This window comes from Canis lupus, chromosome 23 (genome assembly GCF_048164855.1).
Source record: "Canis lupus baileyi chromosome 23, mCanLup2.hap1, whole genome shotgun sequence".
NCBI classification, from domain to species: domain Eukaryota; kingdom Metazoa; phylum Chordata; class Mammalia; order Carnivora; family Canidae; genus Canis; species Canis lupus.
Genome location: NC_132860.1, coordinates 18,353,717 through 18,378,723, shown reverse-complemented (window position 1 = coordinate 18,378,723; position 25,007 = coordinate 18,353,717). Strand labels below are relative to the sequence as shown.

The 25,007-nt window shown below is 42.0% G+C and overlaps 1 protein-coding gene and 1 long non-coding RNA gene across 4 annotated transcripts in view; one reads left to right on the top strand and one right to left on the bottom strand.

Moving 5' to 3' along the window:
* SCUBE2 (signal peptide, CUB domain and EGF like domain containing 2) overlaps positions 1-951 on the bottom strand; it is a 63,676-nt gene extending 62,725 nt beyond the window's left edge. For 2 of the 3 annotated variants that reach the window (XM_072794129.1, XM_072794132.1), the window contains exon 1: positions 798-951. In XM_072794129.1, coding sequence (XP_072650230.1) covers positions 798-936 — 139 coding nt within the window. In that variant the 5' untranslated portion in view covers positions 937-951. Of the gene's footprint in view, positions 1-466; positions 665-797 lie in introns of those variants that run through there. The other variant, XM_072794131.1, reaches the window with a different exon arrangement.
* LOC140614826 (uncharacterized) lies at positions 266-23,149 on the top strand. Its single transcript, XR_012015595.1, has 2 exons — positions 266-458; positions 22,901-23,149. It is a non-coding gene; the product is annotated as an uncharacterized lncRNA (long non-coding RNA).
* The last annotated feature ends 1,858 nt before the right edge of the window (positions 23,150-25,007 follow it).

The window sequence follows — 25,007 nt, the reverse complement described above, 5'->3', positions numbered from 1 at the left end:
CAAACAAACAAACAAAAAACCCAAAATGCTGAAAACGAAGCAGTGTCAGCTTTCTCTCAAGGTCTGGGGTTTGGGAGGGGGAAAGCTTGCCCTGGGCTCCGAGCACACCATGCTGTGCTCTCAGACGGTGCAAAGTGGGAATGGTTTCGGCACCCCATCAACCTCTGCCCACCCTCTCCACCTGGAAGTCGGCCTTGGTTTAAGTATTTCCTGGGTTGACACCACTCAGGATGTTAATTAAAAACAAAAGTTTTGAAAACACTGCGAGTGCAGTTAGCGCAGAACGCCCAGAGTAGGCATCTGCGGCCGCCGGGAAGCCCGGGGTGTTGCGCTGACGATACTCCCGGATCCCCAGCCCGCGCCTGCTTCGCAGATAGAAAACTCTCTGGAGCCCACCCTGGAGCGCACGGAATTTCCCGGCTCCAGGAGAAAGAGGAGCGAAGCTGCCACGACCCCACGTACGTACGCCGGCCGCGACCCTCAGTTTCCCCATCCACGCAAATGAGGAGCTGGCCCCGAGCCCGGTGCCTCCGTCCTTCCCAGCGGGCGGGAGTCCGACCAGCAGGCCGCCTTCGGGGACGGCAACTGTCATCGGCCCCGGGTCCGAAGCCGGCTGCGCCCTCAGGCCCCGGCCTCTGCGCGAGCGGTGGTGGCGCCTTGGCCTGGCGGGCGGGTGAGGCCCCGGGGGGTCGGGGGCCACGCGGAGCTCCCGCAGCCAAGCCCCGGCCCGGCCCGGCCCGCGCGCCCGCCCGCCCGCCCCAGGTGCGTGCCGAGCCCCGGGAGCTGCGGGCACTCACCCTCCGGCGGCCCCGGGGCGCGGCCGGGGCGGCGCGGGACGGCGGCGGTCGGCGGCGGCGGCGGCAGCAGCAGCAGCAGCCCCAGCAGCAGCAGCAGCGCCCAGGCCGTCCCGGGGCAGCCGCGGCCCACGGCCCCCATGGATGGCGCAGCGGCTGCGGGCGGAGGCGGCGAGCGAGGCGGCGGCTCCGGGAGGTGTGTGCGGGCGCCCTGCCCGCCGCGCTCTGACACCCCCGGCCCGGCCCCGCCCGGCCCCCGAGCCCCGGCCTCATTTTCACACGGTCCTCCCCGGGCCGGGGCGGGCGGTGCGGGGGGCAGTGCCGCCCCTCCCGGCCGCCCCCTCCCCTGCGGGCGCGGGGCGGAGGGGGCGCGGCCGGCCGCGGTGGCTGGAGGGCGGCTGCCAGCCTGGCCGGGCGGGACCGCGGCCCCAGGGCAGGCCCGGCACCAAACCTGCGGCGCCGCACCCCTGCCGGCTCCAGCCCCCAGAGCCTCGTGCTCTGCCTGTTCGCAGTGTCCTACAACTTGACCCAGTCCCTCTTGTGAGGCAAATAGCACTCTGGCCTGAAATAGGAGGCTCCAGAAAGTGTCCTATGGTCCCAGATGCCTAAAGCCGCTTGGGACGGTAACGTGGTTGGAGTGAGAGTAATTCCACTTACTTCTGACCCTCAGGAGACCCAGGGGAGAGGACATCAGCTTGCTGCTCACCTTGACGTGCACTCTGCACCTTTCTCCATGCCGTCCAACCCAGGCCTTCTGTGATCCCCAGCCCAAGCAGTGGCCCACCTGTCCCACTGCCCCGCTGCCCCGCATGCTTAGACTGTTCCTCTCTGGTACAATGCTGGGCCTACAATCACAGCAGGAAATGTTCATCTCCCAGGACTCTAATTAAATATATCTAGAGGACAGCCTAAAAGGTGAAGGGAAAAGGGGCTAGAGGTCAAAGGTGAGCCACCAGGGACAAGAGCCAGCACAAATTTTGCCTGGGTTGCAGATGGTATCTATGACCACCTGAACTCATAAACATCAGGTCTGACCAGCTGCAAATACAGACAGCACCATCAGCTGGCTTTCCAACAAGCTAGTCCTTAAAAGGGAACATGTGCATACCTCCCCTTGCCACCGATGATGGAGCCCACTACACTTGGCATGGAGCACTTGAGGAACAAATGTAGTAACAATTCTGAGATGCTGTTGTTAAACATCACACTGAGGGGTTTTAATCAGAGCGTCTCTTTATTTATTACATTTTCTCCTATGCATACATATACATACATACATACATGTATGTTTGTATGCATGTATATATATTTATACAGGAGAAAATTTAATAATGAATATATATGAATAGTGTATCTATCTATCTATCTGTCTATCTATGAATACAAACACACACACACACACACACACACACACACACACCCCTTTGGCAATCAGAAAAAAATAAACATAAAAAAATCCCACCTAGTTCAAGCATAAGAACATGTCTTCCTAGGATCCATCCAATTCCCAGAGCGCCCCCTTTGTAGCACACCCCCCACCATCCCCACAGCCCCATCTGTTGCCCTGGTCTTTCCCATGCCCATGGGCCTCGGCAAAGAATGCCTCTTTGGGCCTTCATTGCTAGTGCTGCTGCCTGATGGAGAATCTGAGAAAATAACTTTTCTGTGGTTGTTTTTCTTTTGACCTTTTCATCCCCAGTGAAGGCAGGCAGGTTGCATCCCTTTTTCTCTCTTTTTCCCTATCCCTCCTATCCCCTTTTGTTTAGTACTGAGAGAGACACTCAGCTATTTCTAGTCATAAGGATGGTTTTTACACATTTGTAAATCTTCACTTAGTGAAACGTTCCCTCCGCCTTTGTCTTTGTGTCCTTAATGGTAGCCATAAATTACCGCTTTCTTTTCTCTGTGCTGTATCAGGCTTCATTGCTTTTGAAATGATCAAAGTTATTTTCTTTTAAAATCCAACTGGAAACTACCCATTGTGTGGCACAGACCTCTTTAGCTCCAGTCAAAGCATATAAATACATAAAGCTGCTCATTAAACTCTACGGGAGCCTCCTCCAGCCCCTTGTGCCTGGTAAAGAAATAAGAAATGAATGTGCTGTTCTTTCCCTTCACCATTTCCCCCAAGTTTATGTTTCAGTAAGAATACAAATTAATTATGATAAGACCCAGTGCTTTTTTGCCTAAGAGGGTCAGTTTTTGTCATGTTTCCTGGAAAAGTTCACCACTGGCAGAAATCTCAAAAAATGTTCTGAATCCTATTTTGTTTGCCCTGACTTCCATACAAATGTGCTTTCAGCTGGTTGGCTCCCAGACTCCTGGGCAACCTTTCTGACACTTCAGATTAAAGTCAGTATGGTTTACAACTGGAAATTTCCACAGGGGAAAGGCTCCAGGGGAAATTTGTGTTCAAATGTCAAAGTTTTCAGTGTTCCGATGTCGGGAGGGACTTGGTGGGCCTTGTACTAGCTGTTGTCTGCCCTCTATTGTCCAGCGGAGGTCCCCACCAAACTTCTCTGAGAGGCCACAGACATGGTCCCTGGACTGAGTGAGGCTGAATCTTCCTTTCCCTCTCTCTTTCTCTCCCTTGCCTCAGGCTGAGAAGCCAGTGAAAAAGAAGTGAGGGGAAAGAGAGCCCAGTTGGCCCCATCACACTGATGTGGGCTTCTGGCACCACAGAGACTGCAGAGGCAGAAGGCCCCAGGTGCCTTGGCACCATGGACAGCTAGGTTAAACTCTGCATTCACTGGACACCTTCCGATGCCCATCTTTTCTGACTCCTCAACAGACTTTGGAAACTCTTTTTGGAAACTCTCCCTCCCCTGGATTTTCATAATAGCAGGCCAGCTCCTGGTTTTCCTCCTACCTCTCAGGAAATGCCTTCTCAGTCATCTTCTTGGGATCCTCTTTCTACACCCCCTCTCTGATGGTTCACGCATTCCCTTGTTTCCGTGATAGAAATCTCCAGCGTGGATCTCTCCCCAGAGCTTCAGTTCCATGTATCCAATTGCCTACTGGATACCTCCGCCTTGATCTGACAGGTCCCTTAGATTCAAGATGTTCAAAACAGAGCTTCTCTTCTTCCTCAAACCTGCCCCTTCCCAAGTGCTCCCTCTCTCAGAAAAGGGCACCACCATTCTGCCAACACCACGTCAGAGATCTGGCAGTCATCCTGAACTCCATTCTTTCATTCTACAACATCCAAACAATCTTGTTAACTCTTGTTAACTCTACCTTCTTATCATCTCTAAATGCTATCCTCTCCCTCCATGAGCTCCTGAGATCTTTTCAGAGCTCAGGGCCTCATGAACCCTCACTTGGTCTGTTGCTCAGGCTGGTATCCCTGTCTACAGCCTCATCTACCTTCAGTGTGTCTTTCACAGTGGCTGCCAGACTAAAATATAAATTTCAGCACACCGCTCCCAGTCTTCCTCAGGCTAAAGTCAAAACGCCCTTGATACAACCACTAGGGAGAACTGTTGGGCATAACTTACTAAAACAAAAATGTGCCTTTTCACTTCTAGGTATATATCCAAGAGAAATGAATACATTGTTCACTGAAAGACATGTACAAGAATGTTCATAATAGCTGTAGTCACACTAGCATGAAACTGGAAATAACCCAAATGTCTGCCAACTAGAAAATGCATAAACAAATTTCTGGGTGTTCATTTAATGGAATACTATGAAGCAAGAAAATGAACAAAGTCTCTCTCTCTTTTTTTTTTAAAGATTTTATTTATTCATGAGAGACACAAAGAGAGAAAGAGAGAGAGAGAGAGGCAGAGACACAGGCAGAGGGAGAAGCAGGTTCCATTCAGGAAGCCTGACATGGGACTCGATCCCAGGTCTCTAGGATCAGGCCCTGGGCTGAAGCAGCACTAAACCACTGAGCCACCAGGGCTGCCCAAGAACAAAGTCTCTTAAGTTCAACAACAAGAGACATCTCATGATCATTACACTGAGTAAAAGAAGCCAGATACAAAGGGTATAAATTGTATAAGTCCACTTCTGTGAAGAACAGACAGAACTAATTAATAGCAATTGAGGCCAGAGCAGTAGTTCCCTCTAGGGAGGGGGACTGACTGGGAAAGGCATAAAGGAACCTTCTGGAATGCTAGAAATGTTTTAGATCTTGATCTGGGTGGTGATTATAAGGAGGTATATACACATTCACTGAGATGTTGGCTAAGCTTAATGCACTTTATTATCTATGTTTTACCTCAATAGCTAAGCTGAAATAAGAACTGCCTAGCCAAGGATTTTTATCTCATCCCATTCTACTTTGCCAGCTTGTCTCCTATCACTCCCTCAAAGGCTATGCTCCAGAGACAAACTACTTATGCCAGAACTTTATCATTTTTCCCTCATATATCTTTTCTTTTGCCCACACTCTTTCCTTGGCCTAAAAGACATGAAGTAGGTCTCAGTAAATATTTAAATGAATGAAATGATATATCTTGATTATAAATATTACTATACCTCAAAGAAAAGGGTGTTTGCTGAGATGTTCCCCCAAAAGTAATAAGGTATGGATGAAAGTCCTAGAGTGATCAGGTTAGCAGGTCCTGAGAACTAATGCTGGAAGGAAAATTGATCTGTTCTTGCTCACACATTAATTTCTTCTCCAGGGATGGCTGTCACATCCCTTGAAAAATTTTTTCAATATGTCTGAGTTGGGGACACCTGGGTGGCTCAGTGGTTGAGCCTTTGGCTCAGGGCGTGATCCCAGAGTCCTGAGATTGAGTTCTACATCAGGCTCCCTGTATGGAGCCTGCTTCTCCCTCTGCCTGTGTCTCTGCCTCTCTCTCTCTTCTCTGTGTCTCTCATGAATAAATAAATAAAATCTTTAAAAAATATATGTCTGAGTTGGATTTGAGGTAGTAAATTTTTCTAGTTGCTTTATTCATCCCCATCTACTCCTTTTTTCTTCCTAAGATATATTTATCCCTTCCCAAAGCAGGCCATGTTCCTAGGAGGTTAAGCTACCCCAACCTCTACTTCAGGCTCTAAGAGTTGGCTTAAGACAATCAGTATCTTTCATGCTGGGGCACCTGACCAATTATTTTAAAATATAAACTTTATCATTATTTTACAGTTGTAGAATCTGAAGTAAAGAGAGGTTAAGTAACTTGCTAGGACTCAATGCCAAGATGTCTGGCATCAGATCACCTTCTTAACCACTGCTTTGTACAGCCCATGTATGCCAAGCATTGTGTTAGGCATATGGAAGATACAAGATAAATTTAGAGGTAAATCCTGACCTCAAAGACCTAAAAGTCCATCTTCAAGATATCCTCCAAAATATAAATATTACAATTCCTGTCTAAAAGCCTTTGGTGGGGCATCTGGGTGGCTCAGTCAGTTAAGTGTCTGCCTTCAGCTCAGGTCAAGATCTCAGAGTCCTGGGGTTGAGTCCCATGTTGTGGGGGGAGGATCCCTGCTCAGTGGGGAGTCTGTTTCTCCCTTTTCCTCTGTCCCTCCCCCTGCTTATGTGCCCGTGCATCCTCACTTTCTCTTTCTCTCTCTCCCTCAAATAAATAAATAAAATCCGTAAAAAAACAAAAACAAAAACAAAAAATCCTTTGGTGCTTCCCTGCCTGCATTTCCTGTGTCACATGAGCAGGACCAGCTACATAATTTGCAGGGCCTAATGCAAAATTAAAATGCAAGAACCCTTATTTAAAAAACAAAGGTTCCATTTAAAGTGCTAAAAATTTTTTTTTTCTTTTAAAAATATGCTTTTTTGGGCAGCCCGAATGGCTTAGCAGTTTAGTGCTGCCTTTGGACCAGGTTGCGATCTTGGAGACCCAGGATCGAGTCCCACATCGGGCTCCCTGCATGGAGCATGGAGCCTACTTCTCCTTCTGCCTGTGTCTCTGTCTCTGTCTCTGTCTCTCTCACTCTGTGTCTCTCATGAATAATTTTTTTAAAAAATAAAATCTTTAAAAAAATAAAAATAAAAATATACTTTTTAAAGATTTTTTAAAAGATTTTATTTATTTATTCACGAGAGACAGAGAGACAGAGGCTGAGACACAGGCAGAGGGAGAAGCAGGCTCCATGCAGGGAGCCTGATGTGGGACTCGATCCCGGGACTCGAGGATCACGCCCTGGGCCAAAGGCAGGTGCTGAGCCAACCAGGGATCCCCAAGATTTTATTTTTTAAAACAATCTCTGTACCCAGTGTAGGACTCAAACTCACAACCTGGAGATCAAGAGTGGCATGCTCCACCAACTGAGCTAGCCAGGTGTCCCCTTTTAAAAATAGTTTATTACTTGTGAAACATAGTAGGGGTAATAGCAATATATAAATAACAACATAAACTCACAGGGCACTGAAGGAAGCCTACTTCTCCCTCTGCCTATGTTTCTGCCTCTCTGTGTCTCTCATAAATAAATAAATATTTTTTTAAAAAAACCATAAACTCACAAACTGCAAAAAGAGAACGTTTTTTAGAGACATAATTTTATACAATGCAATAAATAATAACACTATTAATGTTGACATAGATTTTTGATCATAAGATTATTTTCTGCCTTATTTTCCTGCAGATTCATGTATTAGGTCATCAAATTTATACTTTTAGGATCTTCATTTTCAATCAATATAATTAAAAGGACATCAGTCATTCTTGAGAAATCAAAGGTCACAAATTTCAATAATTTTTAATTTTGAGAAGGATCTTTCTGCTGATCCCACTGTTACTGGGTCTACTGAGAGTATTTTATAGGCTATTACATATTGGGATACACTTCTGATCAAACATTTTAAAATATAAACTTTAGTATATCTAGACCTTATGATTCTTGTGGAACAATTTTTCTAAAAAGATTTAACTCTTCATACAAACCACTTTGGGGTAAGTCTGACTTTAGTTATAGATATAAATTTATACAATGGTGTTTCAATATTTTCTTTGATATTTCCTATAATTTGTGGAGGTCATATGAGAAACCAAAAGAGGCTTCATGATTTGTATATAGTGCAAAACACCTGTTAATGTATTTGTCATATCTTTGATTAGAAGGGAAAAATTAATTTTAAGATTGTCTTCCTTGTTAATAATTGGTTAATCTGAAGCTTCATATGAAAATGGCATTCTTTTCCACCTAATGAAACAACCTTTGTATTTGGTTGCTATTTCTTTTTTTTTTTTTTTTTTGGTTTCTATTTCTAAGCCTGTGGGTACTTGTTTCCCAATGTTGCAGGTGTTTAAAAAATCAAAGATTCTAAACTGTTTAAAAAAATTCTAATAACTCCCTGCTATACTTGATTATAGGGTGTATATGCTTGCTTTTATTTTGTAATAATTTACCAATAAAGTTTACTGCCTGAGGGGGGACAATTCCTGTCCCAGTGCTTGGGCCAGAGTTAATATTTGTGCAGACGCCACAGGAACAGGCTCTGGGGATGGACCAGTCACTGTGGGTCTTGACGTTGCCCCCATGCAGACAGCCCCCTTTTTTCTTGCTGCTGCCTTACCTAGCTGCCTGTCTGAGCTTTATATAAGGATATGAGCTAGTTTCATTATTCTCATAGAAGGAAAGTCATAGATACTATCTAAAGAAATGCAGGGAAAAAAATAAAGAAATGCAGGGCGAAGGACATCATAGAAAATTATAATTATAAAGGCAACTGCAAGCAGAAAAATCCAGGATTTCTAAATAGCAGAAGAGCGTGTACATGAAACTGGCCTCAGAAGAGACATGATAGAAACCAATTTGTAATGGAAGAAATAGAGGTTGACAATGAGCTACTACTCTACCTCTTAAAAATGCAGCAGCCCCCCCGCCCCTGCCAAATGCAGCAGGCCCAGATAATTTCACAGGAAAAATTCTAACAAACTTTTAAAAGAGTGGATTATCCCAATGTTTTTTTTTTTTATTGTTCTAGAGTCATGAGGAAAAGTTCAAATTTTTTCTATGAAACAAGTATACCATTAATATCAAAACCTGCAGGGCGCCTACCTGCTTTAGTCAGTGGGGCATGCAACTCTTTATCTCAGGGCTGTAAGTTTGAGCCCCATATTGGGTTAGAGATTACTTAAAAATAAAATCTTTTTAAAAAGATCAGGGCAGCCCAGGTAGCTCAGCGTTTTAGTGCCATCTTCAGCCCAGGGCCTGATCCTGGAGACCTAGGATCGAGTTCCATGTCGGGCTCCCTGCATGGAGCCTGCTTCTCCCTCTGCCTGTGCCTGTGCCTCTCTCTCTCTCTCTCTCTCTGTGTCTCTCATGAATAAATAAATAAATCTTTAAAAAAAATAATAAAAGTAAAAAAAGATCAAACTTGATAATATTGTACACACACAAAAAAGCAAACTATAGATCAGTATCACTTACGACCATCAATAAAAAATCCTAAACAAAAAATTAGCAATCAGAATTTAGCATCATAATTAAATAGTATACATTTCAGAAGGCAAAGATGGTTTAATATTATACCATTTATATAACTAATCATAATAAACAAATTTGAAGTAGAAAATCATATGATCACCTCTAAAGATGCTAAAGGGCATTCTAAATATGCATTCATGAAATGCCTGGGTGGCTCAGTGGTTGAGGGTCTGCCTTTGGCTCAGGTTGTGATCCTGGGATTCCTCATTGAGCCCCCTGCAGGGAGCCTGCTTCTCCCTCTATCTATGTCTCTGCCTCTCTCTGTGTCTCTCATGAATAAATAAATAAAATCTTAAAAAAAAAAAAACCTTTGTTTTTTTTGTGACATCCGTCAGATAGAATATTATGCAGCTGCAAAAAGGAATGAAGAAGCTCTAAATGTTTTAATAATATGGAAAGTCTCCAAGATACACTTTTTTTGAGAGAGAGAGAGAGAGAGAGAGAGAGAGAGAGCGCACACAGTGAGGCAAGGACAGGGGGTAGAGGGAGAGGGGGAGAGAGAGAGAGAGAGAGAGAGAGAGAATCTTCCATAGGCTCCATGCTCAATGTGAAGCCCAGTGCAAGGCTTGATCTCATGACCCTGAGATCATGACCTGAGCTGAAATCAAGAATTAGATGCTTAACTGAATGAGTCACCCAGGCACCCCTCCTAGATACTTTTAAATGAGAAAAACAAAGTAAACAAAGAAAAACCAAGTATAGAACAGGGGATATTCTGCTACCTTCTATGTAAAGAAAGAAGAAAAATAAGAATCTGTATTTGTATTTGTTTATATATAAAGAATCTAGGAAGAGGGGCACCTGAGTGGCTTAATTGGTTAAGCATCTGCCTTTGGCTCAGGTCATGATCTCCAGGTCCTGGGATCAAGCCCTGCGTCAGGCTTTTCACTCCTCAGGCTTCCCGCTCAGCAGGAATCTGTGTTTTCTCTATCTCTCCCTCTGCCCCTCTCCACAGTTCATTTTATCTCTTACAAATAAATAAAATAAAATCTTAAAAAAAAAAAGAATCCAGAAAGATATAAAAGAAACTAAGGAGGTGACTGGGTAGATCGAAGTGGAAAATGGGAGGGAGGTTTTCAGTGATTATCTCTTTATACATTTTAATTGTTGAGCCATGGGACTATATTACTATAGATGAAGAAGGAAGAGAACTAGAGTGGAAGTGGCTTTTGTTATCATGTTCACCAAAATAACTGAGAATTGAATGAAGTCTAGATCCCAACCATTTTTGAAAATCATGAGAATTTTCAGTGTTTGTTCATGGTTCATTTTCAGCTGTAAAGTATAAGTGAATTTCTCCTGTTGCTGTAGAATTGTTGACACCTTGAGTAGCCTGGGTGGCTCAGCAGTTTAGCGTCGCCTTTGGCCCAGGGTATGATCCTGGAGACCCGGGATCGAGCCCTACATCAGGCTCCCTGCATGGAACCTGCCTCTCCCTCTGCCTGTGTCTCTGCCCCTCTCTCTACTTCTCATGAATAAATAAGTAAAACCTTTAAAAGAAAAGAAAAAAAAAAAAGAATTGTTGACACCTGATTATGGTGAATTACTGTCCTGCACCAATTTAGGCTGAAGAGGCAACAGATAATGTTTTTTAAATTCTTGTGGCAAGGGATGCCTGGGTGGCTCAGTGGTTGAGCATCAGCCTTCAGCTCAGGGTGTGATCCCGGGGTCCTGGGATCGAGTCCCACATTGGGCTCCCTGCAGTGAGCCTGCCTCCCCCTCTGCCTATGGCTCTCTCTCTCTCATGAATAAATAAATAAAATCTTTAAAAAATAAATAATAATTCTTGTGGCAACATTGCTAACTATTGTCTAAAGCCTATGGGAAGAAAATGGGCAATCAAAACACACACACACAGGCAGTCTTTAAAATCACCATATAAGATTACTGATATTAGAGATGCCATTATCCTTTTAAATTAGTGCAGAGCCTATTAATAAGATAACAAGTTAAGATGTGACCTGTGGGGATCCCTGGGTGGCGCAGCGGTTTGGCGCCTGCCTTTGGCCCAGGGCACGATCCTGGAGACCCGGGATCGAATCCCATGTCGGGCTCCCGGTGCATGGAGCCTGCTTCTCCCTCGGCCTATGTCTCTGCCCCTCTCTCTCTCTCTGTGTGTGACTATCATAAATAAATAAAAATTAAAAAAAAAAAAAAAAAAGATGTGACCTGTGATTTCTTGCAAATATCTGTTTATCCATTCTGTAATTTTCTTGCAAATAACTAACACAAGCCAGTTTGTCAATTATTTATTTCTAAAATATAGCTCATGCCAATGTTCAAGAAAAAAGAAAAGAGAGCAAAGAAAAAATATAGCTCATTTACCTTATATCAAAAACTGCACAGCATATGTGATAGAAGAGGCAGGGACTTTAGAGTTATATAAATACATTTGTAGAAAAAGTAGCCCTTGCTTCCATCTCACTACCATGACACCAAAGGGATGATGACAAAGTTTCTACAATAAACATGTATTACTTATATTTTTTTAAAGATGTTATTTATTTATTTATTTATTTACTTAATTACTTATTTATTTATGGGGGGAGGGGGTAAAAGGAGAGAGAAAAATCTCAAGTAGACTCCTGCTGAGCACAGAGCTGCAGGCAGGGCTTGATCTCAAGACCCTGAGATTATGATCTGAGCAGAAACCAAGAGTTGGATGCTTAACCAACTGAGCCACCAGGCGCCCTGAACAGGTATTACTTTTATAATTAAGAAGAGATAAGATTGTTTTATTTATTTATTTTTATTTTATTTTATTTATTTATGATAGTCACATAGAGAGAGAGAGAGAGAGGCAGAGACACAGGCAGAGGGAGAAGCAGGCTCCATGCACCGGGAGCCCGATGTGGGATTCGATCCCGGGTCTCCAGGATCGTGCCCTGGGCCAAAGGCAGGCGCCAAACCGCTGCGCCACCCAGGGATCCTGAGATAAGATTGTTTTAAATGTGTATAAGCTGAGTATGGAGATAGCCCTGAATGTTAATTCTGATCCTGTCATTTATTATCTGTGAGATCTTGCTCAGAGTCTCAGTTTTCCCTTATGTAAACTGAGGGCAATCATTCCTGCTTTGCAGAGTTAAAGTTAGCTATGGATGAGACTATACTTGTGAATGACTGCATACAGGCTCTGGCATAGAGTGGATCCACGGTGACAGAGATTCTCATCCTCCATGCACCTGGTAGAGGCAGGACCCTGGAAGCCAAACCTGGCTGGTGCCATATTTCCTAAATTCCTCTATTTGGGCTATTCTTTGGCTGTGCCAAAGCACAGGTACTTGCCCCTGCCTGTTGGGAGAAACCTGGTTATTAATCCATACTCATAGCATGACTGTTATTAGGAAACCTGGAATTTTTGGAGATAAACTAGCTCTGTTCAGATTCCAGAAGGGTGTTTCCCTTTTTATGCTAATGAAGCTTCAATGTAGGAAACTGAAATGTCTCCAAAAGTATATAATATAGAGAACTGAGAACTTACAAAATGCTCAGAAGAGTAAGGGTAGGCTGTAGGCTGGGCCTTCAGGAATTCCCAGAAAACACTAGCCCTAATCTGCCAGGGCAGCCACTACTTCTGCGTCACTGGGGCAAACCTCAAGAACTCTCCAAGCAGCTGTGAATTCAGACACCTGAGCTTGAACTCTGTCACTTGTTATCTATGTAACCTTGGGCAAGTTACTTAACCTCTCAAGAATCAAGATAAGGAAGCTGTCATCATAGTATCTGCTCAACACTTCTGGAATTATTTCTACAACTTTGTTTATGAGCAAAAACAAAGCAAAAAGCAAATGGAAAATAGCCTCCACCTCACTCCTACTTTTCAAATCTCACATGAGTACATTTCACTAGCAGGATGTGAGTCACATCCAGGACCCTAGCTGCAAGGGAGCCTAGAAGAGCTATTTATGCTTTCTTTTTTTTAGCTTGTCAGACTATGCAGGGCTGAAAGGGATACCAAAAAGACTTGGAAGTTAGTGCTGACTACCAAATAAACAAATCTATCATAGAGTTATTTAGTTTCTACTAAACTAAGGCAACTTTTGCCACACCTGTTTCTACTGCAGGGGCTCCAAATGTAGTCAAGGTTAAAGCTCATTGTGCTCACTGGAAAATGTAGTAAGACATTTTTTGGTTGCCTCTCAAGCATCCCTCACCCATTATTTGCTCCTAACAATGCACAGATTTTCATTCATTTAGATATCTATCCACCTCTCCACTAAGCAACCTATGTGCTTTGGAAAACTGACTCCAATTTCATCTCCAGGAGTAGACCCTAACTGGTTTATATAAATCAGCACATTCCATCTTCTTGGCCATAGTCATTGGTACAAGGGCAAATCTCTCTCAAAAGAAATGACTTAAATTTCACATTTCCTCTCCACATAGGATCTGAATGGTGAGGGTAAAATTCATAATTCACCTTTTTCAGCTATAGGTTTCTTTGCTGTTTCTAATTCCTTTTCATCCATTCCTAACTCAATTTCTCCATTTTCTTCTCTGTCTTCTCTTGTGTTTTCTGTATATAAATATAAAATGAAACATTACTCAGCCTTCAGAAACAAGGAGATCCTGCCATTTGTGATAACACTAATGAATCTGGAGGACATTGTGCTAAGTGAAATACGCCAGACACAGGAATAAAAATACTGTGTGATCTCACTTGTATGTAGAATCTAAAAAGTTGAATACAGAAAGAGTAAACTGGTGAGTTGCCAGAGGCAGGGAGGTAGGAGAAATGGGAGGATGGTTAAAGAGTAAAAGGTTACAGTTAAGTAGGATGAATAAGTCTAGAGGTCTAATGTACAGCATGATGATTATAGTTAATAACACTGTATTTTATACTGGAAATTTGCTAAAACAGTAGAATTCAGTTATCCTCACCACACACATAAAACTCAAAAATTTCTACTTGTCAAAAATCACCATTAACAAAGGTAAACCACAGCAGAGAAGATATTGCAGTATCTATTAACAACTAGTAGTTAGGGCAGCCCTGGTGGCCCAGCGGTTTAGCGTCGCCTTCAGCTCAGGGCGTGATCCTGGAGACACGGGATTGAGTCCCACATCAGGCTCCCTGCATGGAGCCTGCTTCTCCCTCTGCCTCTGTCTCTGCCTCTCTCTTTCTGTGTCTCTCATGAATAAGTAAATACAAAATCTTAAAAAAAAAAAAACCTAGTAGTTATATCCAGAATATATAAAGAATCACTAAAAGTCAGTAAGAAAAAGACAAACCAACTTTTAAAATGATCAAGGGGGTGGGATGCCTGGGTGGCTCAGTAGTTGAGTGTCTCTCTGCCTTTGGCTCAGGTTGTGATTCCGGAGTCTTGGGATCAAGTCCCACATCAGTTCCCCGTAAGCCTGTTTCTCCCTCTGCCTGTGTCTCTGTATCTCTCATGAATAAAATAAAATCTTCAAAAATTAATTAATTAATTAATTAATAAAACGATCAAGAAACTTGAATGAGCACTTCATCAGAAAGGATATCCAAGTAGCCAATATACATATGAAAATGTACTGAATTTCATCAGTCATCATAGGAATGCAAATTAAAACCACAATGAGATACCACTGCACTCCTACCAGATAGGCTAAAAATAAAAAGACTTGACAACATCAAGTGTAGTGTAGGATGCAGAGAAAGGAGAATACTTGCATCCTGCTGGTGGGAGTGAAAACTGATACAACCACTTGGGAAAAGAGTTTGACACATGTAGTATAACAGCAATTCCCCATATATACATATTTTTTCTGGAGATAGATATATAGATATATAGATATAACCAGAAGTACATGCACATTTTCACCAAAAGACTCTAAAGGAACTTTTTTAGCACCATTGTTCATAGTAACCAAATCCTGGGAACAGACCAAATGACCATCAGTAGCAGAATAGATAAATAACTTCATACTACATGGTATATTCTTACTATCCAGCAGTTAAAATGAATGAACTTCAGCTAACATTTTTAAAAAATGGATGGCTCTCACAAAGTTAATGTCAAACAAAAGAAAACTTACACAAAAGAGGACACACTGTATGACTCCATTTACCATCAGGTAAAGAATAGGCCAGTAATTCTCAAAGAGCTGTCTTAGCCTAGCAGTGTCAGCATCTGGTAACTTGTTAGGAATGTAAATTCTCCACCTTAGACACACTGAATCAGAAATTCTGAGGGTGAGTCCCAGAAATCTGTTTTAATAAATCTTCCAGCTGATTCTCATGTGCACTGAAGTTTGAAAAAGCCACTGGAAACAACGGAATTGATCTATGGTGTTAGAAGTTAGGTAATGGGGCAGCCCCAGGGGCTCAGCCGTTTAGCGCCGCCTTCAGCCCAGGGAGTGATCCTAGAGTCCTGGGATCCAGTCCCACGTCAGGCTCCCTGCATGGAGCCTGCTTCTCCTTCTGCCTGTGCCTCTGCCTCTCTCTATCTCTCTCTGTGTGTCTTTCATGATTAAATAAATAAAATCTTAAAAAAAAAAAAAAAGAAGAAGTTAGGTAATGATTCTTTGAAGGTGTGGGGGGAGGGGCATGTGAGAGTTGCAGGGTGGTAGTTCTTATGTTCCATTCCTTGGCCTGGGTGGGAATCATGCAAGTGATTCCAGTTTCAGCAGTGATAATTCGCTGATCTGGATGCATGCTTGTGATTTCTGCATGCTGCTGTTTGTGTGTTAAATTTCATTTTAAAAACCTACTAGAAAAGAGCTACATGATAAAACTGAGGAAATCTTCCCAAAACAAAAAGATGGAAAAATGTGTGTGGTAGGATGAGGTACAGAACATACAGCATATCTCAGCAACAGACATTCCAGAAAAAAAAAAAAAAGAAGGGAAGGAAAACATCCAAGAATAATTTAAGAAAATTCCCCAGAAATGAAGCCTATGAATTTCCAAATTAATTGAAAAGGCCTCCTAAGTGCCTACAATGGATGAAAATAACACACACTAGGCAAATTTCATCATCAGAAACGACAAAAAGATCGCCCCACAAAAAGCTTCCAGAAAGAAAACACAGGTCTCATACAAAGGGTCAGATATCAGAGTGGCTTTGGACTTCTCAGTAGTGATGCTGGAAACTAGAAGGCATGAGGCAATGCATTTAAAATTAAGAAAAATTATTTCTAAGTTAGAAATCTATATTTTCTTAAACTAGAACTCTATAAGAACAGAATAATTATATTTTCATATATGTAAGGTCTCAAAAAATGTACAGCCCATTGCTTCCTAATGATGTTACTGAAAAATATTCCACTAAAATAAGAGAATAAAGAAAAAGGCATGGGATCCAGGAAAACAGAATATACAATTCAGGAAAGTACAGTAACCACAGCCTCTACACAGTGGGATGTCCTGCAGCCAGGATGATGGTAAGGGGAGACCCCCGGATGACAGTGGGCCCCAGGCAGCCACCAGTCTAGCCAAAAGCAGGTCCAAGGATCTAGGAGAGACTTCCTTAAGAAGATAGGAATGCACTGAATGTCTGGTAAAAACTAATGCATGAAGAGGAGATGTTTTACAACCAGCCAAGGGTTCAAGGTTAAATCAGTGACAAACTCAAGGAAACTAAACAAAGAAATTCCAAGGGGACCATTCTGAAGGGCCACTCTAGCTCCAGAGCTCCCATGGCATCAGTCTAGGCTGTGCTTATGCCTATGTGGCAGCCTGGCTTCTCTCTTGTAAATCCCCAATCCTGCCTTTTTCACCTCTATGTATTCTAAGAGTACTCCCTAAAATATCCCATACACTAAGCTCTACCTCAGAGTTTGCTTTCTGGACATCCCAACCTGCAACACAAGACAACTCCAGAGAAGAGAAAATTTAGAGAGGGAAACACAATCCATCATATTTTACTACACCACCCAGCTATCAATAGCATTTACATTTACAAAGAACTCAAACTTTCACTCTTTGCAGACAACATGATACTCTATGTAGAACACCTGAAAGATTCCACCAAAAAAGTGCTAGAACTGATACATAGATTCAATAAAGTCGAAGAATATAAAACCAACATACACAAATCTGTTGCTTTTCTATACAGCAATAATGAAGCAACAGAAAGAAAAATCAAGGAATCAATCTCACTTACAATTGCACCAAAAACCATAAGATACCTGGGAATAAACCTAACCAAAAAGGTAAAAGATCTGTATACTGAAAACTATAAAACGCTAATGAAAAAAATTGAAGACAAAAAGAAATGAAAAAACACCCCATGTTCATGGATTGGAAGAACAAATATTGTTAAATGTCTATGCTACCCAAAGCAATCTAACATTCAAAGCAATTGCAATCAAAATACCACCACCATTTTTTACTGAACAAGAACAAACAATCCTAAAATCTGTATGGAACCAGAAAAGACCCTGAATAGCCAAAGTCATGCCGAAAAAGAAGAGCAAAGTGGGGAGGAATCATAATCCCAGACTTCAAGCTGTATTACAAAGCTGTAACCATCAAGATAGTATGGTACTGGCACGAAAACAAAGATCAATAGAACAGAATACAAAACATAGAAATGGACCCATAGCTATATGGTCAACTCATCTTTGACAAAGCAGGAAAGAATATCCAATGGAAAAAGGACAGTCTCTTCAGCAAATAGTGTTGGGAAAACTGAACAGCAACATGCAGAAGAATGAAACTGGATCACTTTCTTACACCACAAAAAATAAACTCAAAATGATGAAAGACCTAAAAGTGAGACAGGAAACCATCAAAATCCTAGAGGAGAACACAGGCAGCAACCTCTTTGATCACAGCCACGGCAACTTCTTACCGAACATGTCAACACAGGCAAGGGAAACAAAAGCAAAAATGAAGTACTGGGACTTCATCAAGATAAAAAGCTTCTGCATAGCAAAGGAAACAATCAACAAAACTAAAAGGCAATGGATAGGAGATGATATTTGCAAATGACATATCAGATAAAGGGCTGGTATCCAAAATCTATAAAGAACGTTACACACACACACACACACACACACACACACACAGAGGGAATATTACGTAGCCATCAAAAAGAATGAAATCTTGCCATTTGCAATGACATGGATGGAACTAGAGAGTATTATGCTAAGTGAAATAAGTCAGAGAAAGACAAATATATAATTTCACTCATATGTGAAATTTAAGAAACAAAACAGATGAACATAAGGGAAGAGTAGGAAGAGTAAGATAAGATAAAAACAGAGTGAGGCAAACCATAAATGACCCTTGACTACAGAGAACAGAGTTGCTAGAAGTAAGTGGAGGGATGGGCAAATGGGTGATGGGCATTAAAGAGGACACTTGTTATGATGAGCACTAGGTGTTATATGGAACACCCAGTTATATGTACTATATATATGTTATATATAACGTGTTATATGTAAGTGATGGATCACTAAGTTCTATTCTTGAAACCAATAATACTACACTATATGTTAACTTGAAATTTAAAATAACATTTACATAACCATAATAATGTAAATTCTATATACTGATCTAACCAATTGATCTAACCAAAACTACTATATCATTTTATCAAGAGGAAAAGAAAATAGAGAGATGTGTATGTCTTTCCTAGGAGGAAAGATAAATCCTCAATTTCTGTAGCAAGAAATCATAGCAACGTATCAATAAATAATATCTAAGATGAGGGGTGCCTAGGCAGCTCAGTCGGTTAAATGTCCAACTCTTGATCTCAACTCAAGTCTTCATCTCAAGGTCATGAGTTCAAGCCCATGCCCAACACAGAGCCCACTAAAAAAAAAAAAAAAAAAAACACACACACACACACAAAAACCTAAGATGTAAAATCAACAAGTAGCAATTGTAGGCAGTTATTTAGAGCCACAGGGATAAATACCAAAATAATTAGATAAAAGCGGTTACATTTGCTCTCAGGGAAAGAGGAAGAGTGGGTAAGGGATTGACTGCTATTTTTCATAGCAAATCTTATAGAATTAGTTGGCTCTTGGGGCACCGGAGTGGCTCAGTTGCTTAAGTGTCTGCCTTTGGCTCAGGTCAATTGATCAAGTTTCAAGTCGGGCCCTCTCTTTAGTGGGGAGTCTGCTTCTCCCTCTGCCTCTCCTTCTGTGGAACTTAAGAAAAAAAAGGGGAAAAACAAAAAAACCTCAGACTCTTAAATACAGAGTACTGGTGGATGCTAGAGGTAGGTGGGGGTGAAATAGGTGAAAGGGATTAATCATGCTTATTGTGTTGGACACTGAGTAATGTACAGGAATGTTGAGTCATAATCTTGTACACCTGAAAATAATATAACACTGTATGTTAATTATTACTGAATTTAATTTTTTAAAATAAGATAAAATAGATGGAGAAAAAAACCCACATGTAGCTTAAATCAAAATATTAAGACTTGGCTGTGTGGTCAAGTGGATCAACTATGATTATCTCCACACAAGATACTACATAGCCCCTAGAAAATGATGCCAAGATGAATAGTTATTGAAATGGAAGGATGTTAAATGGTAAAAGCAGACTTCAAAATGACATCCATGGATATATGCCATCTTTGCATCCCTAACTCTTCTGGCCTCACAGAATCACCCTTTAACATTTAAATAAAAATGGCTAAAATCTTCACCCTATATACTGAGAAAAAGTATATAGCAAATATACTTATATGTAAGCAAATACATACAAGCAAATTCCAATGCCCTCCCCCAAGACTGGTGCAAATTTCCAGGTACCTAGTTCTCATATTTACTATGATTTCCTCTTCCTGCCACTCTAAGTTTCCCTGGCATCCCGCTTTTGGCAGCTGTTCCCTTCTTGTGTTCCTAGGAAACACAAAAAGGAACACTGTCCCTTTTCTTTGATTTCCCCAAAAACTCTCTTACATGAGGCACTGCTGAGGTGGCTACAGTTCTACATGGCACAGAAGACAACTTAAAATCAGCAAAAGGATCCCTGTTCCTGTATGTTCTAGCTGACCCTGCTTCGAGGGATTCTCACTGGCCGTTTTTCTCCCATCCCTGCCTTTCACTAAGTGGCTGGGCCCATGTCTAGGTCCCCACCTACTACCAAACTACCACATCCTTCAAGTCGTTTGTTCTCTTATGCAGAGTATGATCTCTCCCTCAAGGAATCTGCTTTACCCAGCAGAACAATCTTGACCTTTCATACCCAAAAGATGATCAAGAACCCTTTTAAGAGTCATTTCCTTTAAACTGAACAAGCAGCCATAGCCAGTTTTTGCCTGTCTTCTCATTACTTGTGTAATGATGACTATGTATTGTTTTGTAATTAAGTTATTTTCAGTAAGAAAGACATCATGGAAGTCAGGAGTTTGGCCCATGAGTAAGTATAAACATCAAGTGCCATGACTGTAGCGACTACCCACAAGTTCCTGCTCCATGCCAGGCTGAGAAGATGCTCATTAGGGCAGTGTGAGCTGTAGAAGCCAAGGCAGGTCCAGAGTTCCACAAAACTACTGAGCCCAGTGTGGGCAGGCCAGCAACAGAACTCCAATGAGACATGTGGCCAGTGCAAACAAGCTGAGATCTTGCTCTAGCAGACCATAATGCCTTCCCCTTTCCTCTTGATTGGTATTGTCTGCCCAGGCCTGGCTCAGGTGTTGACTATCCCCCAGAAGCCTTCCCTGAAAGTCCTCTCACCAGCTCTGCTATTTATCAGCTATGTGGCAAGTTAGTTCATGTCCCCCGTGACCCAGTTTCCTCATCTTTGAAATGGGGGATAACCATGTAAGAATCAAATGAATAGGGATCCCTGGGTGGCGCAGCGGTTTAGCGCCTGCCTTTGGCCCAGGGCGCGATCCTGGAGACCCAGGATCGAATCCCACGTCAGGCTCCCGGTGCATGGAGCCTGCTTCTCCCTCTGCCTAGGTCTCTGCCTCTCTCTCTCTCTCTATCATAAATAAATAAAAATTAAAAAAAAAAAGAAAAAAAAAAGAATCAAATGAATAACATTTATAAAGTAGTTAGAATGGGCAGCTCGGGTGGCTCAGCAGTTTAGCGCCACCTTCCGCCCAGGGCGCGATCCTGGGGTCCTGGGATCGAGTCCCGCGTCAGGCTCCCGGCGCGGAGCCTGCTCCTCCCTCTGCCTGTGTCTCTGCCTCTCTCTCTCTCTGTGTCTATCATGAGTAAATAAATAAAATCTTTTAAAAAATCATATAAAAAATAGAATGGTGCTTGTTCCAGAGTTAGTACTCTATAATGTTAGTGATCATCACTATCATCATCATTATTGTTACTATGTCCATAGATTCTATCCTTGACCAAGACATCATGTGATCATATATGGGAGTCTGCCCAGGGGTAGGCCTAATATGATGTATCTCTGATTTCACCATAGACATCACCACAAGCATGGAACTTGTGCTCAATGCCTATTTGATTAAAACTTTGTGGAGGGGACACCTGGGTGACTCAGTTAGTTAAGCATCTGCCTTCAGCTCAGATCATGATCCCAGGGTCCTGGGATATAGCCTCACATTGAGCCCCACATTGGGCTCCTGCTCAGCAAGGAGCCTGCTTCTCCCTCCCCCTTTACTCATGCTCTCTTGCTAAATCTCTCAAATAAATAACTAAAATCTTTAAGAATAAAAAATAAATTGAAAAATAAATTTTAAAAATTTACAGAGATGGGGCACCTGGGTGGTGCAGGTGGTTAAGTGTCCAACTCTTGAGTTTCTTCTCAGGTCATGATCTCAGGGTCCTGGGATCAAGCCCCGTGTTGGGCTCCACACTCAGCATGGAGCCTGCTTGAAATTCTCTCTCCCTCTGCCCCTTGCACTTGTGTGCACTCTCTTGCTCTTTAAAATAAAACTTTAAAAACTTGGCAGAGAAGAAACAGGACAGCTAAGAAACTACACATTACCTGCCCTAAAACCCAATTTGAGTTTCGTATGTGATGCAACGTAGGCATCCAATTTTATTCCTTTGCATGTAAATACCAGTTGTTCCAACACCATTTGTTGAAAAAGATTATTCTTTCCCTGTTGATTTATCTTGGCTCACCAAACTTGTCAAGAATCGGTTGACTTGACTATAAATGTGAGGATTTATTTCTGGACTCAATTCTATTCTACTGATCTATGTCTGTCCTTATGCCAATACCACACTGTCTTGATTACTGCAGCTTTGTAGTAAGTTTTGAAATTAGGAAGTGTGAGTTCTCCAGCTTTGTTCTTTTTCAAACTCGTTTTGGCTATTCTGGATCCCTTGAATTTCCATATGAATTTTAGAATCCGCTTATCATTTTCTGCAAAGTCAAATGGAATACTGATAGAAATTGCAGTGAACTATAGGTCAATTTAGGGGGTACTGCCATCTAACCAATATTGTCTTCTGACCCATGAACATGGATGTCATTCTATTTATTTAGGTCTTCACTAATTTCCTTCAGTGATGTTTGGTATGTGTTTTACCCTTCTTTTTTTAAAGATTACTAAATATTTTATTCTTTTTGATATTATTATAAATAAAATTGTTTTAATTATCAGTTCATTGTTCCTTTATGAAAATAAAATTAAATTTTATTTAATTGATCCTGTATACTGAAACCTTTCTAAGCTCATTTATTGGTTCTAATAGTTTTTAGTAGACTCCTTAGGATTTTCTAAATACAAGATCATGTCATCTGCAGTTGGTTTACTTTTTCCTTTTCGATTTGAATATATTTTAGTCTTCTTGCCTAATTGCTACTGACTTGTTTTTGAAAATCATTTATTTGCTAGGTCCTTTAATCTTCAGTATACACCAGTAACATGAAGCTAATGTGCTCAATTTGCATACGAGGAAACTGAGAAGAGGAAACACCCTACTTGAATTTGTGGGACCACAATATTCTAAGATTGAAACCTACCTAATTCAGCTTTCCAGACTGAAGCCTGCATTTGGGATTTAGCAACCTTATTCTAAATAAGTAACTACCCAAGAGAATCACCTTTGTGAATTCAATAAATTGAAATATGTTGCAAACAAAACCAAGCACCAATTTTAATTCAACTTTCTGATTGCTTTTCTCTACAAAGTTGTATAAATCCATGTTGTCTCATCATGCTAGAGTAAACTTAGCAAACTGCACAACCAGATGTGCTAGTGTGGTAGGCTGAGGTCGCCCAATTTAGCTCTCATCAGAGTTTCCTTCAATCCCCAAAACTGAAATAAAGAGGCACATACATAAGACCAAGGAGTTTTTTCAAAGTCTAACAGTATCTTGTTTAAAGGTTTCTTTATTAGAAGACCTGTCCCTAATGTATTCAATGTTTTTGGTTCTCAGTTGTAACACCAATGAAAACAGCAACATTTTTGTAAAGCGGAACATAAAGATTCAAAGAGTTGTCTGTCCATGACAGCCCACAGAGGTGGGGAGGTATTGTCTGCCTCCAGAGCCAGAATTTACTAAAGATGGAGTAAGAGATCAGGAACCAAGAGTTGAACCAAGATGAAAAGTAACAACGAATTTGGTCCACGGTTGCTCTTGGCTCAGGTCTGGGGTCAGCAATCAAAACCAGGCTCTCAGCAATTAATCCTGCAGTTCTGAGGTGGCTGCAACTGTCCAGCCTGTACAGCTTGAGTTAAAGGTCAGACCCCTATAATAAGCCTCTTTCGGAAGTTGAGATCACTGCAACCCCAGCCTACGAGCCAAAGCAGAAATGTTCAGGGCTTGCCTCACTCCACGGGAAACTGCAGGGTGAGGAGGAGGAACCTCAAGTTTCAAGAAACCTCATGTGCTCAGGCAGCCTCGCCTCCCTCGGAATTAGTATGAGTATAGGAAGTTCAAAAGAGCTTGAGGATGTCCCACAAGTAAGGGAGCCAGTAAGCATGGATATACACACCATCCCACACCTTTTAACTTGGCTACAAGCACAGGTCTGCAATATTGAACTTTAGTGTAGACTATGCACCACTGAGGCCTAAGAGATATCCTTGACAACTCTGCTTCCTCACTCCATACCCAATCCATCACCACGTCCTATCAGTCTTGCCTCTAAAGCAACTCTAGAACCCCCTTCCCTTCAACTCCACCACCCCTAGTCCAAGCTGCTCGCATCTCCCATTTGGCCACTAACTGGGAGGTGCATATTCTTTCCTCAAAATGAAAATCTGAACCTGTCAGTAAACCCTTGCATGACTTCTCAGGGCTCTAACAGTAAACTCCCTCCAGTGGTCTCTATGGCCCTACACAGCTGGGCTCCACCTCTTGCTCAGCCTCATCCCCACCACACTCCCCACCATCTTCTGCTCCAGCTGTTCTCTACTCCTTTCCAGACACTTGGTATAAGGTTGCTCCCTCTACCTAGACAGTCTCCCTTCCTCATTTGCTAGTCAGTTTCAATCTTCAACCTCAGGAAGTCCTTCTGACTTCACTGACCAGGCCAAATCCCCTTGGTTCTCATAGCCTTGGGTATCTTTATAGAACTTATCACAGTTGCAACTTAACATTTGAATGATTTTTTAAAAAATATCTCTCTCTTCATTAGACTGCAAACTCCACAAAGGCAAGAACCATATATATTTTTAAATCTTTTTAGAAAATATTTTATTTGAGAGAGACAGAGAGAGAGAGAGGGAGAAATAGAGAGAGGGAGAGAGAGAGAGAGCACGCATGTGCTGGGATATAGGGAGAGAGAAAATCTCAACCAGATTCCACTGTGAGATCATGACCTGAGCCAAAATCAAGAGCTGGATGTTCAACTGACTGAGCCACCCAGGCGCCCCTAAATCTTTTTAGTATGAAAAATTAATGAACTTCCATATATTTCATCCAGCTCCAATAATTAGAAAGGATCACAAAGCAACACCTAGGATTCTGGAGGAAAACCATGCCATTTGCAACAG